At 34.5% G+C, this 27,043-nt stretch overlaps 1 protein-coding gene across 6 annotated transcripts in view; it reads right to left on the reverse strand.

Annotated features, from left to right (window-relative positions):
• Positions 1–27,043, reverse strand: part of LRBA (LPS responsive beige-like anchor protein) — an 841,444-nt gene that overhangs the window by 300,726 nt on the left and 513,675 nt on the right. For all 6 annotated transcript variants that reach the window (XM_064585149.1, XM_064585150.1, XM_064585152.1 and 3 more), the window contains one exon: positions 7,717–7,841. In XM_064585149.1, coding sequence (XP_064441219.1) covers positions 7,717–7,841 — 125 coding nt within the window. The remainder of the gene's footprint in view (positions 1–7,716; positions 7,842–27,043) is intronic.

The raw sequence follows: 27,043 nt of genomic DNA on the forward strand, positions 1-27,043 counted from the left end.
GGCAGAGAAGTGAGGTAAGGATAGGTGGCCAAAGATGGTCAATCATTTTTACATAGAGTCATCCACAGTGGGAAAGTGATTGGGATGGCACACATGTTCATTTTGACAAACGTGATTCTCCAAGCCTAGTCTAATGTTACCTTGAACAAGCACCCTAATCCCATTAAATCTGACCCTTGCACCACTCACCAAAACATTTATTTACTTACAGTTAGGGCAAGAGAGGGTTCAAAGGCAGCACGTTTTTGGGAAATTAGCAGAAAAAATCAGAATCCAGTTTTGGAAACAATACTTACTTGATACTGAAAAATAAGAAAGGCTGATCATCCCTGCAAATAATGATTATACTCACAAAACATTATGAAATGGTCAGGGAGTGGTTGTGGAGGAGAATCCAGAATAAGAAGGGTCAGAGCTAAGAGAGATTCACAGCCAATGAGGATGTAAACCCAATCCTGAAGCCAAAGCTGACATCAAGAAAGCTATAGCAGCTCTCAGAAGCTGCATTCTCTTCTTTACTCCAATCCTCCCTCTTGCCTTCATATTGCCCTTGCCCACATCTCACCCACCCGGACCCCCACTCCAGCCTTTATATAAATATCCAAGAGGAGTAAGACACTGTGGAAACTAAGTGGAGGCTCAAACGCTACCTCCTCCATGTGTTTAAACTAAAAGGCTAAGACACCCCGGGGGCAAACATAACAGAAAGCCCAGGAGGAGAGGCATCTGGGCAGAGTCTTACAGGCCCTGAACTGGAGCAGCCTGTGGAGAGCCGCAGCACCAGACTCTCAGACCCTGTGACAAGGCAGCCAAAAAGGAGAGAAAAGAGGAAGAGGGTACGCCAAACCTAGGGAATGATGCTCTGTGGAGCACCTACAGCCAACAATTGAACCAGAAAGAGAAACAGAGGTGCAGTTGAAAGAAGAAAACACTGAAACTCAAAATTCTGACTTCAAAACCCCATATCCCTCCCCAGGGTAACTCCCACTGCTTTGAGCAGCTTTCTCCTTCAGGAATACATAAAAGCAGATACTAAATTTTGGGTTGTGATTTTTAAAAATTCCCAGTGTCATGTAAGGGAAAGTTTAGAATCTTTGCTTCACTACTGATATTCCCGGGTTGCCAGCTAGGGAAATCCAGGAGGCAAAGCACCTGATCCACCCAGGCAGTGGCTATTGAAATGGAAATCAGATGAGATGGCTAGCTAGGCTTTTTGCTTCACTGCAATTTCTGCCCAGGCATTAAGGCCCCAAACCCAGAAAGGATAATGTCTGCAAGTAATATGACTAATATTTATCTATATAGTTTTTTTCTAAATAGTTAAACTACATTGTATGTTACCGAACGTTTTGACAAATCAAAGCTTCTTTGATTTTAATAGGTATGGTTATGGATAATAGTAAAGGTAAATGTTTATTTTTATCTTATTTATTGTGAGTTCACAATGTATACCATTTATGTACAACACTAATGGCACTACTTTAAAAGAAAATAGTGGCTTTATATTAAATAAGAATGTCATGGAAAGAAGCTCTCTATATTTAGCTTTGAATATCCTCTATGGGTAAATCAAATTTTATTTTCCTTCATACCCACAAATAACAAGCATAGTATGCTGCACACATACGGAGGTCTCAATAAATATTTTGAAAAAATTTAAAGTACCTAATTAAAATGCCTAATTTTTAGGAAAATAAAATTTTTAGGAAAATAAAAATCCTAATTTTTAGGAAAATAGCATTAAGGTATTATATCATTGTTTACCTTACTCTGAAATCATAAACACTGACCTGAGACCAAGCAGGATCTTCCCCAATTTACTATCAGTGTTACTAAAAATATATTGGTCACTGAGATATACAAGAGAAACCACCATCTTCTATACTTTCTTATAAAGCAAATCATAATAAATTAACAATTGCTAATCAGATTTTAGTACAAAATCAATGTACAGTTGTACAGTTCCTTCTTTAAAGTAGAAATAATAATAATGCTAATATTAAATAACATGTGCCGGGGAGTGTTCAAAACACTTTACTTATTTAACTCATTTAATTCTCTTAAGCCCTCTGCTAATTTCTCCTTTCCAGATGGGTAAACAGGCTCAGAGAGGTTACATAACTTGCCCAAGGCAACACAGCTAGTGAGAAGTAGAGTCAGGATTGAAATCCAAGTATTATGGTACCAGTATCTTAACCACTACACAAATATCAGTATCTATATCTATATCTATCTATCTATATGTATATATAAAATTTATGGATTAGTTTAATAATTCTTCTGTTTCTCATACTGCATTTAAAAGGTTAAGTCAAAATTATAATATACAAGTTAAGATACAAAAATATTCATTTCCAAACCTAAATTTGATGAGCATATGACAAACATATCAGAAACAACCAAATTCAATACCTTGCTCGTTACTATCTCTGATTATTACCATACATGTCCTGAAGTACACTACACTAAGCTTGGGGGGTGGCGGGCAGGGGAGGAAAGAAAGGAAAAAAACCCTGTAATCTGCAAACATTTACAAAAAATGAGAGTAGCCAAGTAGCAACATGCAGTGGTTTAACATAGCTCAATAAATTCATTCATTCATTCTAAATGACCACAAAATATAATTTGTTATCCCATCCAACTGTAACTTAAAAAATTTTAATATGTTCTCATCATGCCGACACATATTAAAACACAATTAACTTTTGAATTAAATAAAATTTTATGAAAAAATTTTGAAGTACTATAAGTCTAATGTATGCATACAAACACCCACTTTAATTTATTTATTTACTTGTTTTTACAAGCTCTGATTCTGGAATTGTTCAACCTCAACTGAAAAACCTCTTGTCATGGAAAATATGCAGCTTACTGATATTTAGAATGGTTTTCCTGTAATTAACTCCCCCTTGAGGATTTTAAGTTAGCAGCAGTAAAATTACCAACAGTACTCTAACACACACCACATGCGCTGGTGTTCAATTCTCAGTGGTCTAATAGCTCTCTGCTAAAGAACTTTTTTTTTTTTGTTTCAAAATTAGAACATAACTATCCCAAGCATAAAATAAAAGATAATTATCATGTTTATATGTGCTGGGGAAAGTATATTTTTAACTTCTGTTTGCCTTCTACTCAATCAATCATTAAAACAAGTATCAACTGTTTTGATATTTTTTGTGAGTATATTCTACACTAGCATAAAAGTTTAATTGGATGAAGTCAGAACACACTTCTGGTTCCATTTCAAAGCTGACTCAGATCTTTGCTGTAATAAAATTATTACCAAACATGATAACTATTTAAAATTTTCATATCCCTATTAACAGGTTGCCTTCATATAGTCTTACATTTTATTCTGGTTTAATATTTACCCTAACTTGATAACTAAACTGCAATTGTTACATAAAACCAGAGAAATCTGTCAAAAATGCTTTCTCTGAAACATGACTTTTGATTCACTGAAGCTAAGAGTAATGAGAGGGCTCAGAGAAAAACTGGTCCTCAAGATGTAAAGTTCAAGTTCTTTAGAGCTAGCTCTAGGCATGAGTTGATTTACCTGTGCAACACAAGCTAGCTAAATAAAATTAAAACAGAAAAAGAACACAGAAAACGGTTCCACCTATGACATAAAACTCCCTTTTAAAAGTCCACTGTACGAGTGAAATGGAATCAACAATAGTCCATATTGCAGTAAAAGAAGTTTATACATTGAGAATTAACCACTTTAAAAAAATTACTACTGGAATAACAAAATGACCTCAAATGTAAATAAAATGAGTATGGGTATCCACTTAATGTGATGTGAAATGCCTATAACCATAACTGCTTATTCTGAACAAGATACTTAAAGAATATCTTATACACAACTACTGTCCCAAACTGTATAGTTTATGCAATTTCCAAAGGGTTCCAAGGCAATTTACTCTAGAAATATTGGTGAAACTACAAAAGATGATTAGGAGATTAAGAAAACAAGCCAAGTTCATCTCCTAATGAGTTTTATAGAACCTAATATATGTTGATCCTAAAAAGGAAGCCACAGTATCTGGCATTATTGAAGTTATGAAAGAATGGCATGATTTAGGATCTTTATATGATCTGTCATCCCAAGAAAACCAGATGAGTTACTTGTATCATTCCATACAATTACAAGATACTTCTTAAACTATGTTAAATTCTTCTCATATATTTCCATTAGCATGCACATTCTCTACAAAATGAAAATATCTTGAATTCAATAGGATTCTACTGCTGAATTGTTTTATTATTTGAATTAAAACCAATCTTTCCACCATTTAAAACATTTTTTACATGGCTTTAATTTAAATGTAAAGTTCCCATTAGATTTAACAATGAATTTTAGAAGACAGTATAACACTACAATAAGAAAATCTGATTAGTCATCAGTTAACCTAGGCTTTAGTCCTGTATGTACCAAGAATTATGTGGCTTTTTGTTTCCTCAGTTTCCTTATTTATAAAGAATAAAGTTAGAATAGACTTTAGCTTTTGGTTCTTTCCAAATCTAAAATGCTCTGATAATAAATAACTGACAAACTGGGCCCTGTGCATTAGGAGAATGTTACAAATCATTACAACTAATTTCTAATAAATTTTAAACCATAAAATGCAAGAAAATGCCCTCAAGAATCAAATACCCACCTCTGCTTGCTGCTAATTTCCATAAAGAATATTTGATAATAAGAGGAAGTATTAATTTTAATTTAAAAATATGACTCAGTTTCTGCAAAGTTAAAGAAATCTCCCATTACAAAATGACTTTTATAAATAACCACTTTGGAGGGTCTCTCTTTGAAAAATTACCTAAGGCCCTTTTCCCCAAGCAAGTTAATGTGAACTTGGGAAGGGCAATTAAATTGTCAGAATTAAAAAATTTGTTTTTAACTAGAAGGTAGCCAGAAGTAGAGTCATGGGGCTAGTATTGATCGCCAGAACAGAGAACATCACTCTTCAGGTATTTACTCTGCCACCTTTACACCAGAGGCTTTCCTTCAAATCAAATCAATCTATAAAAAAGATGGCTCTTACTACTACAATACATAACTAATCTCCAACGGCATTTCTATTTAGATGTTTCCCTTTGATAACAATAATATAGTTCATGATGTTTTAAGATTCTGCATTAAACAATGTGAGTCCTTAGTTAAATCCATTATAAATAAAAGTGAGAAGTCCTAAAACAGTATAAAACTGACACAATACCCTTAGTAATATCTATTTTAAATATTCAAATTCAACCCTGAAGCATAGCATTTATCCATGCTAAATTCTGTAATTTCAATTGCTTCTTGATTACATTCACTGCTTTATTTTGCTAACTTGATTTTTAATGTTTATTTTCATTAGCTTCCTTATTGTTATTAAGTTAAGGCTAAAGAACAAGAATTTCATAATTAACACAAAATTAAAATTGAACATCAACTGTAAGATACTTTAATAAAACACTAAAGAATTAAGTTCTTGGCTAATAAATGAACTTAGCATTAATCAGGCTGACAGGAAACACTACCATTGTACAATCTATATGCTGAGTTTTAAAACTGTCTAATATTCATTATTTAAAATAAAAAATATATACAAAGTATATATATGTATCTTTTATCAAAAAATGTTATATTTAATATGACATATCTCCTTAATTGGCAGACCACTGAAGCATCTCCTACACACATTTGTTTTTAAAAAAATACATTTCAGATTTAAATTTGTTTTTAATCTTTCAGAGTATTTTAAATATTAATCATTTTAAGATTCATATAGAATATTGCCAAATAAGATGGAATTACATTAAATGCTTTATTTTACTTCTCTCAATTTAACAAATTAATATTATATTAACCTTTCAATTACTATTTAAGAGTAATTTGAGTGAAATCTGCTTCCATACAGGATTAAAAAAGTCTTAAATGACAGTAAGCATTGCTAATAAATATTTTTTAGCCAGCTTTTTAGCATTAAAAAAGTTGACATAATATTATTTTAAAAGATAAAGTTCAATAACACTAAAATCCAAATTTATTCATTATGAAAAATTCTGCTATTCCCCCAAATAGCTACATGTACTATTTTTGATAAAGATGGATTTTAATAAGCTCTGTATTAGATCCATACCATAAATTTTAAATTCAGTTACTGATATTTCTTTCAAAATTAAGGATTAACAGATTGCCTATGTATAATTTTAAAAAACAAGTACCCTCTCCAGGTATAAAAGGAAAATTTTTCATAAAAACATATTTATTGTCACTGACAGACTTCAGGCTTCACAACTCAATGTTAAATGACAGTTAAGAAGACAAAGATATTTATTAAATTTTAAGTGTACATGGTAACGTCTGTTTGAAAAGTATAAAACTGCAAAATTAAGCTGATTTTTTTCATTGTAAGAGTCACTAGCCAAAAGAAAAAAAAAAGGAAAGAAAAGGAAAAAATAAATATAACTCTGAAATCTATAGCACCACATAAAAAGCACATGAACCCTAAAAGCGAAAGTGGCCTAATTAATTCTACATCTTATTTCTCTTTCCCCACCTTCTGTAGTTGAAGATGTAGGGCCCTCAGACTATTATTGCTTTTAGATCACTTTGTTATTGACTATTCTCTGTATGATCATTTATTTTAAAGGACTGATGTCACATTTGGTGTTATATCTGATGACATATTGTGGACATTTTCCTCCAGAAATGGCTCTTTAAGGCTGAGTGCAAGAGGTTAAGCTGCCTGACTGAGGCCAAACCTAAAATCACAGACTTTTAATCTAAATTCTTAATATCCTTATTGAATGTAATTTACATTTATTTTGTATACTCCATACTATCATTTAACCATAAACTGCTGCACGTTAAACCAATACCTTGAAAAAAGGGAATTAAAACTCTTTATCTTATTAAAAAATAACCAATTTATATTTTATAAAATCAAAATTAATTTAATGTAGAGAGGAGCTTTCCCCTCCTTAATCAATGTATCTTAATTGGCTTTCACAAGTTATAAAATATTAAGTGAAATGCTATGATCAAAGAGAGTATATTATTAAATCCAAATTTTCTCCAATTTGTTCATCAGGCTTCTGTCTAATCTGAATCATAGTGATATGCATTATATCAAAAAAGGGAAAAATGTTTGGTTAAGCTCTGATAACAAAATGATGCAAAACAGCAACATATGAAAATAATGTCTATCTTCTTTCTCCAGGAGCCATCTATCACAACCATCTACAAATCAAGGCTCAGAAAGTATCTAGGCACTTGGACATTTATTACCATCTCTCCCACTTCATAATATCATGCTAAAATTCCATAGTTGAGGGAAAACCATATACACACAACAGAACCTAGAAACCTATTTGGTTTGTAAATGCTGTCTTTCTGATATTCATGGATTTAAGGCAGGCGTCCCGATTAACTTACTCAAAGCTGAATGTGTCACTTAAAAGGAGAAATATTTTATCCTCCTACTCTGAAACAAAGGGTCTATGTTAAGTTTTGCATGTGTAACATAATAAGTAAATACACTTGACACCATAATTTAATAGAACGCTACACTAACTATAAAATATTTAACTTCTCTTTCTGGGGTGAGTACCTATGAAATGTGGTATGGACCATTTTACAGTGCCTTATAATAATGAAGTTACGCTCTTCATTACCAAGTACTGTACCTACTGCTACTGGCAAGGAGTGGTTTATACACTGACCATGTTCCACGGCTGTTTTTAGTGTCGCTTCAGGATGTGTCGATCCTAGAGGGTTACGCACAAATCGTCGCCGGCGCCGCAAGTCATCTTCCCAGTAGTCAAGGCGCCAGAACTCACGAGGACGACTACAATGAAACAGAGAAGCCACATATGTTAGCAATTATCAAACAGCGTGGTAGCACTGAATTTCTGCATAAAGCTCTCCTTGTTTGCTCTGCCTTTTTTTTTCCCTCCCCTTCCTCTTAATTCTCCCTCCACCTCACACCCCCTTTTCTGCAATCTTTAACTTAGGTATGTCCTTGAAAATAACAATATCACCTTCCAGTCTAAGGAACTCCTTTTCCTTTTTCTTGGAAGGTGAAATGAGCACTAAATACATCATTTTAAAATGAATTGCTGACAGTGTGATCAGTTTCCCCACACTCTAGTGGCATGTGCTCTGATTTCAGCCTCATTTCAGCCTCAGCAGGGCACCTTTCTCTGTGGCTGCATTTATAAACCAGAATAGGGAAAAGGCTATTATAAATATGGTATAGCATTACCTATATTAATCAAAGTCTGTCCCCCTTCATTTTTCTTCCTAATTTGTGCCTTTTTGCACAAGGTCAGTAAATCATACCATGAATTCTTGGTCCAGAAAGTGTTAACTTTAATGAATATCTCAGTTACATGGTTATGTATGTGATAATAAAATATTACTCTGTTTAGATGTGCAGGAATTTAATTAAAATAATCTCTTAAAATATTCATTACATTTAGCCCCTGAGGCTTAGAACAACACAAGAAAATGCATTTCTTTTCCATTTACTGTTTTTAAATAAACCATTCCTATAGAGTGAAATAGCAATCTATTTTCAAGCAAATCAGATTGGATTTCTGTTTTATGTAGTCTGTTTTTATATTTAATTAAAAACTACATGCTATATGATGTGCAATAATTGCTATATCAAAAGCATACTTTCGGAAATGTATTTTTTAAAGGGTTCGACTATATTTTCTCCAATTACGTAGATCTTTTATATGGCAATATATAAATGTCAACTTTCTCTCCTATTAACTAATCATAATCTAGCATGCTGGAAAATATTTTACAAGGAAAACACTAATATGAAGTTCTTTTAGTTACAGTAAAAAAAAAACCCTGCAGAATACATTTATTCACTAAAGATACACAGCATGAAAACTTGTAAGCTTAATTAATTAAATGAAAAAATTCATAATCAAAACTTCTGTGAGGAATAACTAATACAAAATAAAATCACACTTGTATTTCATGAGCTAATAAAATTGTACCTGTCAGCTTTCACATATTAGTCTTGACCAACTGACAGTCCCAAAATACCCATTTAAAAGTTACTCTTATTTTGATGTGTTAGAGATGCTACCTTTAAAATTTCAAAATAATTTATAAATAAGTACTTTATTGATTAAAAATTATCTCAGATTAATAAAAGCATAGACAACTAACAGTACATTATTAAAAGAAGATATTTTTAAAAAAATAATAGAAACCCAATGGTCTTTTCTGAGAAAGCTGGGGACACGAGAACATCAAAAATTTCCTTTGTTGATTCTGATCATGCATAAAGAGGAGGAGATATAATGTAACCAAAATGGAATACAAAAAAAGTGTAAGAATTGCAGTCCTCAAAAACAAAAATTAAAAAGCTCTTTTATTCTTCTTTCTTATTTTGCTGTGTACATTTTAAGTGAAAACTATTACAATACCATTTAAAATAAGTAAGAAGCTCCTATAGAGTACACATAGAAGCAAAAAGACAACAGTTGTTTGAACTCAATTAATAAAATAAAATTCTCCTTTAGGTGAAAGGCAAAAAGACGGTACACAGATGGCTACGTGTATGGCTTTGATAGTCATGGAGCTTGGATAGGCACTTCATCATTCTGCCTACCTACACTTATCTGTTAAAATTATTATCAAATATCAGCCAGGATGCAGTCGTGAATCACAGGCTGCTCCTTGTCTTCAGGGGAATGATACAATGAGGGTCTATTCATCAGTGCAGCAATTGGCACAAGTAATTAGTTCCCTAGACTGAGATCTCCTACAAAGCCTATTTCAGTCAGCACCACAAACATATGACGATGTAAAGCTAATGAAAGCTGCTAAAATTTGTTAACCTTTTCTGCCATCAATCCTTCTAATATTCTATGCTTCAGTCTTATGCAAAGGTGGTAAATTATTAATTTGTCATTCATCCATCCTTCTGAATTTTGAGTCAAATTAAATGATGTCATTTTTCTTGATAACAATTAAAATTATAAGAGATGTTAAGCTGCTATTATAAAATTATTACTAAATTAGGTAACAATACATTCTAGTATAATGCATGAGGGTGAAGTCAAATCCAACAGCTATTAAAGCATGTGAGCAATATTTTTCGTCATAGCATAGAAAAAACAGAAGAATTATAAAATCATTCACAAATTAACAAGTAACCCAAAGATAGTATGTATAAGGGTAATAGCCAATATTAGGAGGAAATAGAACTATGATATTTATTTTTGTGCTCTTTGATACTAACAAAAAATAATCACAATAGTAGCCTTTAGCTAAAACAAAAGCACCAATATAACAGGAACTGAGAATTTGCTCATACAATAGAAAAATTTTTAAGATAAGTTTCATCTTCAAATATAAATGTAGTACCAAAAATTTAAAAAAATACTTAGATACAGTCCAAAAAAAATAAAGAACTTTTACCTCAGCATAATGTTTACAATATCCTGAAGCTATATCTCAGACTATCTTTCTCAATACAAGTAGTTTAACTCCTGTTAACAATTTATTTTATTTTTTTTTAAAAGATTTTATTTTTATTTATTTGACAGAGACACAGCGAGAGAGGGAACACAAGCAGGGGGAGTGGGAGGGGGAGAAGCAGGCTTCCCGCGGAGCAGGGAGCCCGATGTGGGACTCGATCCCAGGACCCTGGGATCATGACCTGAGCTGAAGGCAGACGCTTAACGACTGAGCCACCCAGGCGCCCCTGTAAACAACAATTTAAAATAATCTGAAGACAAAGCAAAAATCACTTATTTCAGAGCACAGATCTAGATAGAGAGCCCAAATCTTGCCATACGTTTTCTCGAGAGTCTCTCCATTATAAAGCACTGCTCTCCAGGTGATACAGGATACAAACCCTCAAGGAACTTACTCAAAATGGAATAGCTATTAGCCTCATTTGGAAAAAAATAGCATTTATCATCCAATTTCTGATGCTGAGAGTAATACATATTCTTTGGGGAAAAAAGTCATACTCATTTTTTTCAGATAAGGGTAATTACTAGCATGTTTAAAGTCATTTACATAGAAACAGACCTGGGCCTAAAAATCCAATGTTTTATCCCCCAATCCTGCTCCCTCCAATAACATACACTCTTCGTATTAAATTTTATCACTGAAAAAATGAGGCATGCTTTGTCATTTTAGAACAGTATTGGGGGTGGCTCAGTCATTAGGCGTCTGCCTTCGGCTCAGGTCATGATCCCAGGGCCCTGGGATCGAGCCCCACATTGGGCTCCTTGCTCAGCGGGAAGCCTGCTTCTCCCTCTCCCGCTCCCCCTGCTTGTGTTCCCTCTCTCATTGTGTCTCTGTCAAATAAATAAATAAAATCTTTAAAAAAAAAAAAAAAGAACAGTATTGGAAAGGGGAATGTGTAGGTTTCGATCACCAACTTAAAGTTTTGATCTTTCACATAAGGATTTCACTCTCATTTAAGACATACTTCTACCCCTCACTAAAAGCCCCTTGTAGGGGAAAAGAGGATAAGAAATTGGCAAATTGGCATAATCGAGCCAACTGTCTTCCCATGACATTATGAATTAATTAAGTTGTATATTTTGGGGGTTATCACCAATGGTATGGAAAGAAAAATTTTAAAATCTTGAAGTATTCAGAAACCAACTGTTGATCAAATACAAGCATGGGTAAGATAAGAAATTACTCTAAGAATTTAGAAATATATATATCTGGATCACTATATAGCTTTAAATATCTGTACCTATCTAAAAAATGATATTATTATGTGATACCACATTCACAAACTTAACCTATATCCATTTCCACTAATAATGAAAACTAAGATCTCAAAAAGTATTCAAGTTAAGGATGTTAGCATAGGCCACATAACATCTGGAAATAAAGACTTCTCTATAAAAGGTGCTGCAGTTAGGTCCCCTATTAGTACACTCTCCAAGTACTAAAATTTTTAATAGAAATACATGTCTTTGAAAGTTGTGGATGACACTAAAATTAAATGCTCTAACTTTTCTTTCTAATGATTTTCTGCAATTCTTTGACCTAATTTCAAAGCCTGAGATTAAGATTATAATAAAAGTATAACTGTCTTTTTCTAATTATAAGCATAAGTCATCTAATTGTCTTTATACTTTTTCAAAAAAACCTACACACTTATGTGTTTATATACACATACCTTTAACATATCATTAAAATCTACATAATAGAATATAAAACAATGTCATTTTAATATACAGAATATATATTTTCTGTTCTACAAGAGTAGAATCAAATAGATTGTTAAAATATATCTTAGAGGGAAATATAACTCAAGCATTAATAGATAGTCTATTAATTCCCTTTCTGAGCTCCAATGTTGTTAGTGATTTGACCAAGTAAAACAAATGAACAAGTATTACCCAATGACAATCAGGTGGAAAAGGCAGAAGTAAAAGAAAGAGTCAATCAATAACTAAGGTATGATCCACTTTCTTCCTCTAACAGTTAAATGGCTCAACTATAAATAATCTATTATTTTTCACATGTAAATTTTAAGACTTTATAAAGTTCAGGGTTTTTTTGAAAAGTTTAACAAGTCAATGAGCCAATTAACAATGTATAAATGGACGAATACTGAAATAGAATCCTAAAATATTTTCTAGGAACAATGACTGACTCTACCTTGAGCCAGCTGCCAGGAATACAAGGATTATTAAGATATTGTCCTGGCTTCATGGGGAAGACAGAAGTGAAAATAAATAATGAGAATTCAAAAAACTGTGTGTAATAGAGCAGAGCTCTATTAAATGGCTATTAAAAGGCACAACTCCAGGGGGCAGTGTTCACATCAAAATTTGTATAAAAGGCACTCCTGGATTTGTGGAATGCCAATTTTGGTTTTCTATATGAACACCCTTGAGAATGACAGGGTGCTATGAGAACACCTCATCTTTTTCCCTTTCCATACAATGCTCAGGCTCCTTTCTTTCTCTCCCAGAGTTAAATCTAATCTTGGGGAAAGGGAACAGAATAAGGCCCTTCAGACGCTATCAGTAGCAGAAATGGTGTTCAGGACTAAGTATGTTGTCAAAAAGTCAAAAAACAGGCAAAATTCAATACACAGAATAAAATAATCAAGGGAAAAAGGGAAACGTTAACATTTACTTCCCTGAAGTTATTAAGTTCATATAGCTTTATTAAAGTAGATTTTTTATATTACTCTATTAAAATTGATTATATTAATTACTAAAATCAGTGATAGCTACATATATATTCCAATTATTCCATAACTTAAAGATACTAACACTTATTCAAATTTAGTCAGATATATGCATGTCTGCAATCTCACTGTTGTGTCATTTTAATGTAACTTGGATCTCCATCAATAAAAGGATGCTAGTTTTAAAAAGAAAAACTGTCATAATGCAATTATATTAGAAAAATTTCCCATTTTCCATCTTACCCACTTCCTTGTGACAATACCTGATAAATCTTGGATAGCCCTAACAAAAGTCAGCAATAAATTCTTCTGGCTAACGAAAAGTTCTAAATCCTAGACAATTTTAGTACTTCATATCTTGTTCTAAAATTTTTATAGTACCTGTTTCTTAAATTCCTGTATCTGGCTCGCTTTCATTTCTTTATTTTTAGATTAAAAATTCATACTAGATATTAGCTACAACTTAAACAAATGGTAACCTCTAAAAAGAAGTAAACATTTTCAGTGTACTGTCAGCTAGAAGATAAAAGTGCTTAAGTTCTAGAAGGGTTTCACTTTCTGCATAAATCTTGGTGAAATAACGTTCAGATCCTATAGGGCATCACATAATATAAAAGAATGCTTTATCTCACAAGCTGAAATCTACTGTGCCTTCATGCAGATAGATAGAAAGAATATTAACTAAAACCAAGAATCAACTATAAATCAAATGGAGGTGATCTATGCACTGTGCTGTCTTAATGAAAAGGGAAAAAAAAAAAAAAAACAAAACCCTTCAACTACTTGGATCCAAAAGGAGACATCTCCTAAAACAGAATTATTTCTTTATTGAAGCCTGATGCAGAGATTCGATATTATATAGCGTCACTAGAGAATTGCATATACTACTTAATTATGTAAATTATATTTTATATAGTTATGAATTTCTGCATGGTACTATTCAATGTATTTCTCTGTTAGCTTTTAGAGACATTTAGACACTCATCTTCAACTAGTTATTATTCAGAATAATCTACAAAAATATAATTTTGCAATAAGGTCAATTCTTTAAGAAATAATCACATACTTTTCCTGGCTGCTGTTAGCCTATTAGTCATTTCTTTATTCACTTAGCATTTTTACTAGGAAGTAAGCAAAGTTATAAGAAAATAAAAATCTAGGGTTATTGCGCTACCAATTAAAACTCTAACAAAAGACAAATGAAAAAAACATTTTAAATAAATGATGTTGAATACTAGAAGCCCTAAAACTCACCTCAGTAGCCACACTATTTAAACAATTCTGATTTATTTTCCCCAAAAATCTGATTTAAAAAAAAGTAATTCACCAAATATCTCTTTAGTGCCAACTATGTACCAGTCTTGGTACATCCATATGAATATGCTTTTATAATTTTTTATGTTATAATCAGGACAAGAAAATCATCACATATCAAAAATAATACAACTTTAAAACAGACAGCATTTACTGCATTTGGCTACTCTGTACTAGCCATCATGCTTTTATAGACATTATCACCAAGCCCCACAGCAACCCTGCCAAAATACTGTTATTTTCATTCTAAAGATGAAGAAACAAAGCCTTACCCATCAGTAATAACTATGAACTTCAAAGCCAATGAGCTTTTCACATGACATTTCCTCTAGAAATCCACTGGATACTACTTAGCTATGATCAAAGTACTAATTAACCCTGCCTGAGAGGATTGAGGATTTCATTAAGGTTTTAATGAGGATCTATTTTGTAAGTTCCATGAGGAGAAGGGTTTGTGTCTATCTAATTCACTGGCCAAGCACAGTAACTGGAACAAAGCAGGCACTTAATAAATAACCAATTAAAGAACAAGCTGACTTTTTAAAAGAAATTTAAATGATAAACAGGAGTCTGCTGTGCAAAACGGAAAAGGCACTCTAAGCAGAAGAAAGAGCGTGGACAATGGCATAAAGACATAAAAAGGCACCTTTATCTTAGGACCTTTGGGTAGCAAAGATCATTTCAAGGCAGCCTCAGAGTGGCAAAAAGCTAAGGTAGGAAACACAGGTTTAGAACCAGATTTCAAAAGGCCTTGTATAATTAACTGAAGTAGTTCTCTTTACATCTTAGTTGACAACCAAGTTTTTCTCAAAAGAAGACTAATATGATCAGCCTTATATGTTACATGGCAACAACATAAAAAAAATCAGTAGGGATGGAACCTAAAGCTACTATTCAAGAAACCTATTTGAGGGGCACCTGGGTGGCTCAGTCATTAAACGTCTGCCTTCGGCTCAGGTCATGATCCTGGGGTCCCGGGATTGAGCCCCGCATTGGGCTCCCTGCTCAGTGGGGAGCCTGCCTCTCCCTCTCCCACTCCCCCCTGCTTGTGTTCCCTCTTTCGCTGTGTCTCTCTCTGTCAAATAAATAAATAAAATCTTAAAAAAAAAAAAAAAAGAAACCTTTCTGAAGTGGAATAGATAAGATTTGGTGAGACATTCAATATGGAAGGTGAGAAAAAAGGAGATGAGAACAAAATTGAGGTTTGTGACAAAGGGGCAGGGCGGGGATAAAGATGCTATTTAACTGAAATGACAGCAGCTTAAGTAGGTGTGGTTGGGAGAATAATCATGTCCTGGACACCTAATAACGTCTGGATAGCTACATCTAATAAGTAATCACTGTAACTTGGGAACTGAAAAAAGCAGCCTGGGCTAGAGATACGAAATTGGGAGATTGATCAGTGTTGGGAGTTGAGGAATTTAGATATTCATCTAACAAAAACTTACTGTTTATTATAAGTGAGTTATGTGCTAGATCCAGAGAAAACTATATTGAAAGGACAGGAGAAGAGTTAAAATGAAATCTGGGAAATTCCAAAACTTAAAACATTGCAGAACAGGAAAGCATCACTGAAACAGAAAATGTTCCTTACAATCAGTAAGATAATAAGGGAACCAAAATAGAATGGTGCCAAAAAAGACAAAGAAGCAAAGTCTCTTCAAAGCATCGAGTGGGCAGCAATACTGAATTCTACATAAAAATGTTTAGAAGGGCCGGGCACCTGGCTGGCTCAGCTGGTGGATGTGACTCTTGATTTCTCGGTTGGTGTTTGGGCCCCACAGTGAGTGCTGAGGTTACTTAAAAATAAAATCTTAAAAAAGTTTAGAAGGATGAAGAATGAAGGAAAGCTTTTATGCACTTTAAGATATATAATTTATGTTATAAAGTTCACCTGTTTAAAATGTAAAATTTAATAGTTTTAGTATACCTACAGAGTTGTGCAGCTGTCACCATAATCTAATTTTAGAATATGTTTATTTTCCCCCAAAGAAATCCCATACCCCATACAAGTTATTTCCCATTTTCCCTTCCTTGAGAATGGACATGTAGAGGATCTCACAGTATGCCGGGCAGAAGGTAGGTGAATGTGTTTGCTCTGGCTTGGATCTTCTTAAGTCCAGACCAATTTTAAAATAAAACAAATTGTGATTGGTAAAAGCATTTTTATTCATACTGGAATTTTTTGGAGAGCCTAAGGGATATGAGAATACATAATTTTTAAAAAACATTTCCAGGGGCACCTGGGTGGCTCAGTAGTTAAGCGCCTGCCTTCGGCTTAAGTCATGATCCCAGGGTCCTGGGATCAAGCCCCGCATCAAGCCCCGCATCAAGCCCTGCACTGGGCTCTCCGCTTAGCAGGAAGCCTGCTTCTCCCTCTCCCACTCCCTCTGCTTGTGTTACCTCTCTCACTGTGTCTCTCTCTGTCAAATAAATAAATAAAATCTTAAAAAAAACAAAAACATTTCCAGTATCTCTAAAGTACCAAAGAACTGAGTTTACATTTTTTTTTTTTAAGATTTTTTTTTTATTTATTTGAGAGACAGAGCACAAGCAGGGGGAGGAAGACAGGGAGAGGGAGACAGACAAGCAGACTCCTTGCTGAGTGGGCAGCCTGACACAGGACTCCATCTCAGGACCCCGTGATCATGACCTGAGCTGAAACCAAGAGTTGGACACTCAACCGACTGAGCCACCCAGGCGCCCCAGAACTGAGTTTATCTTTTAAGAGAGACTCATTAAAATCAAATGTATAATTAATTCATACTGTAAGATATATAATAGCTAAAGTTTTGGGGCAATATATATTAAAGACCAATAATCTTTACAATTTCTGGATAGGATATAAAAATATTTTGGCCTCATTTACTGTAAAAGACTTAAAATTAATCACCCTACCTCTACCATATACCAGATCCATGACCTTTACATAAGTCACTTACATCTTTGGGCTTCTATTGCCTTACCTAAAATAATTGTAACTTGTTTAGCCCACCCTACAGGGCCATAGTGAGGAATCAAATAAAATGGGAGTATGTGGAATTGCTTCAACAAAAGTAAAATGCTATGTAAATGTAAGGTATTATTTTTAGTTAATAATGAATTTAAGTGTAGCTACTTTTACCTGCCATTACTTTGATAAAAGCATGTGCTTACAGTGGTATTACCAGTGACTTCAAACATGATTTAAAAATAAAAACCTAAGAAAGCCCTGATTAAAATGCCTTTAAACAACCCCTGATAATAATTAGCTCCAAGTCCCTGGCAATGATTAACTTTCTTTCTTTAAAGATTTCCCTATGTGAGACATTTTATATAAATGGAATCATACAATATGTAGAATTTTATGATTGGCTTCTAATGTTTTTGAGGTTCATCCATGTTGTAGCATGTAACAGTACCTCATTCACTGTGCATTTTGTTTGTCCATTTATCAGTAAATGGATATTTGAATTTTTTCCATTTGGGAGGGGGAAATCTTGGATTTTACAACTAGAAAACTTAAGTACTCACTTGGTTACCTATCTAGCATTCACTTCTCTCCCCTTTCCTCTTTCCTAAGAAGTGCAATTTTCCTAATTATTTTTTCCTAACAATTACAATTTTGACAGATATCACTTCTTAAATGGTAGGATGACTTACAGAAAGCTTACTTTAAGCCAATTATGAAAATCCTGTCATTCTAGCCAGTGATTGATTGCAGAATCTAGCTTTAAACCAATCATTGCATAACATTTTTGCCTGGCAATCATTTTTCACCAATCTGAAACGAAAAACTTTTATTCAGTGGTTGAGACAGTAGTTCTTCCTTTCTCCTGATGGGCTAAAACAAGGAAATGTTAGACCCAGTTGCTAGGAGTTATAACACAACCAGGAAGAAGACAGAGTGGGGTAAAAGTTTACACACCCGGAACTGCAAAAAAATGGAGCTGAAAACCTGCCCCCAAGACTTTGCACACCTACACTTCTTATAATAAAAGATAATATACTTCTTCACAAGTTACTGAAATGAAGAATTTCACTTCATTTAGAGCCAGGTTTTTTATTACGTGCCTTTGAAACATCTAACAGATACAAGGATTATTGGTGATGCCATCAGCAATCTGAATACAATTGTGAAAGGAAAACTAGATAATAATAAACACATGTTTTGGTGGAGATAGTTAATACTTTGAAAAAATTTTTTTGACAATGAATTAGGGAAATAGGGTGGTAGTTTAAAGAGGGTAAAGAATATATGTAAGCATGTTTGCAGAGGGAAAAGACTAAGTTCAAAAAAAAAAAACAAAAAACAGAAGACTGAAGATGACATGTGGGAGAAGGGCAGGCACAGCACTGTAGAGAGACAGAAGATGCATGATCCTGTAAAGAAAGTGTAATTACCCTGGAAGTGAAAAAAGTCACCTCCTTCTCATTGGCAAGATGGAAGGATGTAAAGCTCTGTACATTCACGAGTTTAGGGTTTAAAAGAAGGAAAACTGAAGATCTGATTTTGGACTGATTATTTCTATTTTCTCTACTCAATAGTAAGCTTGTGACAGAAGAATAGAATAAAGGGGTAAAAATTAGAAGAGTTGCCTTGGGGAATATGAAAGAAAGCTGACTAAAAGCAAGTTGAAGGATGGCTAAGTAGTTATGAAGTTCTAGCAGAGATTGGAAACCATTCATCTAGAGTGGCACTAATCTGTACAACTGTGATTTTTGCCCCCCAGCTATACTCAGCATAAAAACAAGACTAAAAAGAGCAGCTAGCAAAACTCACTCAAGATTTAGGACTGATTTGGCTGGCAGGCCAAAATAGGGAAGGTTAAGGAAAATGAGTAGGCTAGTGAGGATGTCTGGGTTGGGTAAGAATGATAAATCTGTGATCCTTCTGGACCTCAATAAACTAATACAGGATTTATTAGACGTTGATTCATTGAGAAACCAAATTTACCCTGCTTTCCACATCACTAATATTGACAATAATTTGGTTTCCCAATGAATTAATCAATGTATCTGTTTAATGTATCTAGCCCCTTTACTTAATATTATGAGTTTCCAACTTGTACTAAAACATGTCTAGAGGTAAAGAATGGAAGCTTATACTATATTTGCAGACTGTCTTCAGTCTACGATCTATAGGGTCACTCTAGTAAATAGTCACAGGGCTGGACAATGTGCATGCAGAGAACAATCTGAAGTCTCAGAAAGACAGGACCTCTTTCTTTTGAGAAGTAGGTTACACTGTGCTCCTGGAAAACAGATGGGAACTAAAAATTACTGATTGCCCACAGTATATCAGACACTCTGGTAAGAATTTTACATGTGGTTTCATTTAATTCTCAAAACAACCCTTTGAGTTAGGAATATAATCCCAATTTAACAAGTTAAATCCCAATTTTGCTACTAGGAAACAGAGCTAGACCTCACACCTGTAACTTTCCATTACCAAAAAACTCCTAGCAATGCTACTTCCATGCTGCTGTGGAGGAGATTTTCATATTAGGCTCATTAATAGATTCATTATGACAAATTATTATAAAGTTTAAATACCTCTTTTACAAAATGACAGATTGGAATGGGACCAAAAACTTTTTTTTTAATTATATGAAAAACTATATATTGCAATAAAGAACAATTAGAAAACATACATTTTCCCAGCATTAGCATCACCCAAAATTGAATAGCACAGCTAATAGACTGGTGTGGGGGGTGGCAAGGGGTTATAAGGCTCTGTTGCTTTTTAACGGATAAGTAAAACTAAGGTAAATACTAAGTACTGTGTAGTGCAGGTCAGCATTTGAAAAGCTTTGGAACTATTAATATTCACTGAATGTTTCCAGTAGTTCCCACCACTTGCCCCAAATATGGAAGCACTACATGGTTTATAAGCATATATATGAAGGACTATCAGAGCCAAGAACCACTGCTTTGGCATTCAGTCCATCCATTTCTCTCAACCTCCGGCCCCTATATCACATTTTTGTTGTTGTTGTTGTTAAGATAGTTTATGTAAGTTATAGGAAGAGAGAGAAAAAAAGCAAAGAAAAATCAGCCGCCCTAGTATGACATTTTTATCTTTAAATAAATAATTTAAACGCTTAAATGCAGCAGCAAACCACCATAATCCAATACTCCCGCCTTTAATCCAAAACTCTTAGGAAAATACTGGTGAAAGCAAATAACTGATTTTAACTAGCATAAAAAAATATTATATACTTGCTTTGCAAGCGAGATAAATTAGTGAAAAGTATGTGCTCCTCATCCACAGGGACAAAAGGGCTTATTATGTTACACTTCCAGGTTTTTAAGACAGTTGGAAGCCACTTCTTTCAATGGTTACTGTCACTTCCTAGAAACTTTGTAGTACTTTCAATTTTGAAGCAATTATTCACATTCTGAAGTGATTTATTTTCCTCTCTTTACTACATTTCAATTTGTCTGGCTCTGAATGACCAGCACTGTTTTGGCTTAATTATATTCATTTACAAATATGTTTTAAGTGCCCACTACTATTTGAAAAGGTTGAGGTGCTGTAACAGAGACTCATATAAGGAAAACAGTCTGTAATCTCAAGGCACTTACAATCTAATAAATGGGATAAAATAAGCAAACAATGAATTATATGGCATTAAGATCCATGCCATAAGAAAAGTAAAAATCCAGAGCTTTGGAAATTGAAAAAAAGGAGTAAGTGATCACATATGTTTTAAAGAGATCAGGAAATGCTTTAAGGAGCAAGAGATTTTTGAGAAAGATCCATAAGAAGGGGTCAAGTTTCAACTGATATACAAGGAAGAAGATGGCATTGTAGGCTTTTCAGCAAAAGCATAGAGGTCAGAAAATTGGAAGCAGTCCTTTTGGTTGGCCCCAGCAGAAAATGAGGTATGAAAGAATTGTTGGGGCCTGGCCATAACATAAAAGACAGGGATGAAAAACTAATGCGTTTATATTTCACGCATTCACTCACTCATTTAATCAACAAACACTTATTGAATATCAATGATGCATAAGGACCTGTACCAGGCAATGGAGATTTACAGAGTTAGTGGATGATAAAGTTATTATTCTCAAGGACCTCACAGTACAATGGAAGAAACAGATATAAGAAGAGACAATTATATACAAAACATTCCTTGGGAACAAAGTGGAAGGGCATTATCCTGGAAGGCAGTAACACACAAATTGAGTCAAAGAGTTAACAGATGTTTACCAGGAGAATAAGGACAGGAAAAGCATTCTTTCTGAGAGAATAGCATTCGCAAAGCCAAAGAAGAAACAACTGGGTATGTGCTAAACTGAGATGTTTCTAGAATTTGGGGGCAGTACAGACAACAAGGGGCCAAAGAAGCAGCTACAGAAATAGGAAGGGGTCAGATCACAGAGAATCATCTGAGAAGTCCAATTCCTGTTTAAAAGCCTATGCATGACTTTTTTCAGGACTGACCACAGTTAGTTACAAAGGCCTTACCTGTCAGGCATCATGGGGAAGCTGCCCTCCATCAGCCCCAAACTAGACTTGGTATATAGCCAATGCACTCCAGTCTCTGAAGGGAGTTGTACTCAAGGACTCAGGTCCCACTGGCCAGTCATATTCTTAGCATAATTGCATTCCTAGCCCTTCCCCCCTTTTATCCCAAAGTTTCTTTATCTGAAGCCTTGGGCAGAGGCCCTCTTCAGGCGCTCTGCCCAGGTCTTCTTACCAGAGGAAGAAAGGGAAACCTTGAAGACACTTTGCCCCACTCTCACTCAGTCTACTCTGAGCCCTTCCCCTTTTCCTTCTTCTAACCTCATGGTCCATAAACTGCTATAGCCTTTTGTTCAGGGTTTCCTCAACAGTGAGATGACCCTAACATTTATACTGATCTATGCTGATCCACACTGATTCACCTGACCTTCCATCAGTGCAACATTTCATTGCGGGAAAATGGAACAGGGGAGTCCTGCAGTTTTAGACTCTTGTTTATGCCACCAGAGTAAGTTATTAAAGCCTTACTCTTTCATTTTTGGTTTGTGGCTTTAATCAGCTACTCTGATCCTTGGTAGCTCAGCTCTCTCATAGCTCAGCTGAGCTCCTGACGTCATCCATATCATGCTGAAGAGTTGGGTTTTGTCTTGTAGCAATGGGGAGATACTGAAGAGTTTTAAGTATTATGACTGCAGAACAATAACTCTAGGAAATATACAAAAATTAGATTAGAAGAAATATCAGAAATGAGAACACAAGTAAGGAAGTGATTGGAATAATTTAAGCAAGATAAGGGTTTTCAACATTAATTTTTAAATTTTGTTTTTCTGATTTATCCCATTAATGTGTTATTGAAATGTGCTAAATTTCTCTGTGATACAAGGTAGGCAACAAATAAGTAAGGCGTGAAAGTAAAGTTCAAGGACATAAGGCAATTTATTCAAAATAAAATGAGTTCCAAAGCATATGATATATAAAGCTGATTAAATGTTACATGCAGTAAAACAGGCCTAAAACTAAGGTAGAGATCAAAGTCCTGAAGCTAAGTAAAGATGGCAAGAGAACATAGAAATGGCTCAGTTAATACCCTATGACCCAGGAATTGCACTACTAGGTATTCACCCCAAATGTAGTGATGGCAAATGTAGTGATCCGAAGGGGTACATGCACCCCAATGTTTACAGCAGCAATGTCCACAATAGCCAAACTATGGAAAGAGCCAAGATGTCCATCAACAGATGAATGGATAAAGAAGATGTGGTATATATATACAATGGAATATTATGCAGCCATCAAAAAAACCCCATGAAATCTTGCCATTGGCAATGACGTGGATGGAACTAAAGGGTATTACGCTAAGCAAAATAAGTCAATCAGAGAAAGACATGTATCATATGATCTCAATGATATGAGGAATTCTTAATCTCAGGAAACAAACTGAGGGTTGCTGGAGTGGTGTGGGCTGGGAGGGATGGGTTGGCTGGCTGATAGACATTGGGGAGGATATGTGCTATGGTGAGCACTGTGAATTGTGTAAAACTGATGAATCACAGACCTGTACCTCTGAAACAAATAATACATTATATGTTAAAAAAAAAAAAAAAAAAGGATAGTAGGAAGGGAAAAATGAAGGAGGGGGGAATTATAGGGGGATACAAACCATGAGAGACTATGGACTCTGAGAAACAAACTGAGGGTTCTAGAGGGGAGGGGGTTAGGGGGACGGGTCAGCCTGGTGATGGGTATTAAGGAGGGCATGTATTGAATGGAGCACCGGGTGTTATACGCAAACAATGAATCATGGAACACTACATCAAAAACTAATGATGTAATGTATGGTGACTAACATAACATAGTAAAAAAATTTTTTTTAAAAATGGCTCAGTAAATGCTACATCAACTCAGCCTAGAAATGACATACATGTCCTCTACCTACATATATTCCTTTGTCTTACCAAGTCACATGACTCCAAACAGGAAATGTGATCCCTGGTTGGGTAGCCATTTCCCAGCAACAGCTCTAATGGAAAGCCAGAATGAAACTATCATGATCAGCTACTATTTCTGCCACAGATAATAATAAATACCACAGAGAAAAATGAAACATGAAAGAGCAACAGAAAACATGACAGAGGGCATAGGAGATCATTTAAAATAAGATGATTAGGGTAGGATTCTATGAAAAGGGAACACTTGAACAAAGACCTAAAGGAGATGAAAGCTTCAGTTATGCAGATGTCTTGGAAAGAAAATTTTAGGCAGGGACAACAGTAAATCCAAAGGTCCACTTTGTGAGACCATGGAACTGCAAAGAGACCATTCTGGATGGATGAAGAGTTATAGTATAAGTAGAGACCAAAAAGTTACTAAGAGGATGAGAAGAACTTTCGAATATTTTAAGCAGAGAAGTAACATGCTCTGCCATGTTTTAACATGGTCACTCCGGCTGCCGCAAGAGCCTGGGGGTAGGTGGGAGAGTGATATTAGAACCCCGGAATCCAGTTTGTAGACCTTTGCAATAATCCAGAAGATGATGATGTCTGGAAACAAGTGGCAACAGTAGAAATGGTGAAAAGTCACTGTATTCTAGATATATTTTGAAGGTTGAGACAAAAGAACATGCTGACAGATCATACATGCGGTATGAAAGGAAAAGAGGCAATGATATTACTAGGATTTTGATCTCAGAAACTAGAGAAATAGAATCAACATTAACAAAGATGAAAAAGAATGTGAGAAAAATAGCTTTTGATAAAAAAGGTCAGGAATTTGGTTTTAAACATGTTATGTTTAGGGTGCCTATTAGGAACCAATTTTCCTCTTCTACTTAGGCAAATGGCTAAGCCACATTTCCAATCTCCTTTGCAATTAAGCATAGGCATATGACTTAGCTCTAGTCAGTAAAATATGAGCAGAAATGATACAAGCCACTTCCAAATCTAGCCTATAAAACTTTTTGATACACAGTTGTCCATGCTCCTTCCACTGGCTTGATGCAGATGGCAATCTAAGAACTAAAGATAATGGAGCTATAAGATGGAATAAATCACTTACCAGAAACATCTATTCTGTACTTGATATGAAAAAGAAATAAAGTTCTATTACGGTTAGCTAATGAATGAGATTTTAGGATTTACCTATTAAAGCAGCTTGTATTGCTACAAACAATACAAATATCCAGAGATGTTGAGTAGACAATTAAATATAAGTGTGGAGTTCAAATGAAAGGACTTCACAGGATATATAATCTGGGAGTCAACAAAATATCTTGTTTATATAATATAAACAGATACGAACTGGGTAGGATCTTAAAGGAAGTGGGTAGACAGAGAGAAGAGAAAAGGAAAACTCCAAAGACTAAAGCCTGAGTAACCCCAATAATAAAGAGGTTGACAAGATAAGGAGAAACTAGCAAGGAATTTTGAAGAGTGGCCACTGATAGGAGAAAAATCAGATGAATACGGTTTCCGAGAAGCCAAATGGAAATATAATTCAAAGAGGAGGCAGTACTCAGACATATCAAAGGGTATCAATTAGTCAAGGAAGATGAAGACTGAGAACTGACTATGTGATTTGGCAATATAAATGTCACAGGTGACCTTGAAAATAACTGTTTCAGTAGAATGGTAAGAGAAAAGCCTCAGTTAGTTCAAGAGAGAATGAGAAGTGAAACTCACCAAAGAAACAAATCTTTCAAAGTTCTTCAAGCATAATAAAGAAGCCCATCTATATTCTATACTGGACACAGTATATTATAAACACTTGGGAGGAAAAACCCTGAATGCAAATAGTCCTAACAAATAACATTAAATACAAGTCACAGAATTTTGCCATACAAAGAGATTCTACTAGATCTGGACACAACAGAATATCCGAGGTAAGAATAAGTTTAATTTAAAAAGACAAAAAGTGAAAATCAAAAAGATGTCTTAAGGGTTCATTTATATTCGACTCATTAATCTGCAGAGGCAAGGATTCTAGTGTATTGTGAGGGCAAGTTTATTAATTAGAGCTTGTACTTCAAATATTGATACTCAGTATCAATATTCAACTTTGAATAGGAAGAGAAAGACTAAAAATTCATTAATGGGGGCTGAAATAGTCTAATAAGCAACATTATCATATTAATTTCAGTAACTAAAATATGGACTGTCTCAAAAAAGAAACCCACAAAGAACCAAATAAATTTTAGTAATAAAACACTGAATCCTATATAATCACATTATTAATGTCAACTGAGGAGGCTATAAATGGAAAGGTAGAATAGTATACATTTAAAATGAATAACAAACAGTACTACCAAATCAGATAACTTAACGTTTGTGTCAGAGCTTTCATACATTCTAACTGGGGTGCACAGTAACTACACAGGCTACACATCCATTTTGTTTTAAAAGTTCTTTGCTATAGTCACTAAAGCTCATCTCTTAATCATATTAGAACACTATCACATTAAAATGCACTGCTGGAAGGTGCCCCACTGAGAATTTTTTTTTTTTTAAAGATTTTATTTATTTATTTGACAGAAAGAGACACAGCAAGAGAGGGAACACAAGCAGGGGGAGTGGGAGAGGGAGAAGCAGGCTTCCCGCTGAGCAGGGAGCTCGATGCGGGGCTCGATCCCAGGACTCTGGGATCATGACCTGAGCCGAAGTCAGACGCTTAATGACTGAGCCACCCAGGTGCCCCGAGAATTTATATTCTTGCCTTTATACCCATATTATCAGCTTTTCAAATTATTGTAGTTAAAAGTTTACTTTTCATTATTCTATTTCATTCATTTGGTTTTAGGTGCTGGACTAAGGACAGATAGCATGGTAAAAAAAAGAAGCAAGCAAACTATTCTCATATCATTTACAATCTTGTCTGAATGACTATCTCAAAAGAGATCTTGTCACAGAAAACAGTTTTAGTAAATGAGTATTGTGCAGGCTAACAAATATATAAATGAAAAACAGAAATTTTCCAAAGGATTCAGGAGAGTCCCTCGATCCTGTTTGTACTAAGAGATAGGAAAATTAAGTTGTTTGAGTTGTGACTTCTCTTTCAACTCCCAATATTTGGTAAAGTAACATTTTTAAAA

The sequence above is a fragment of the Mirounga angustirostris genome, unplaced genomic scaffold (assembly GCF_029215605.1).
Source record: "Mirounga angustirostris isolate CCGP_5_RB_7025 unplaced genomic scaffold, mMirAng1.0.hap1 SCAF_2, whole genome shotgun sequence".
NCBI classification, from domain to species: domain Eukaryota; kingdom Metazoa; phylum Chordata; class Mammalia; order Carnivora; family Phocidae; genus Mirounga; species Mirounga angustirostris.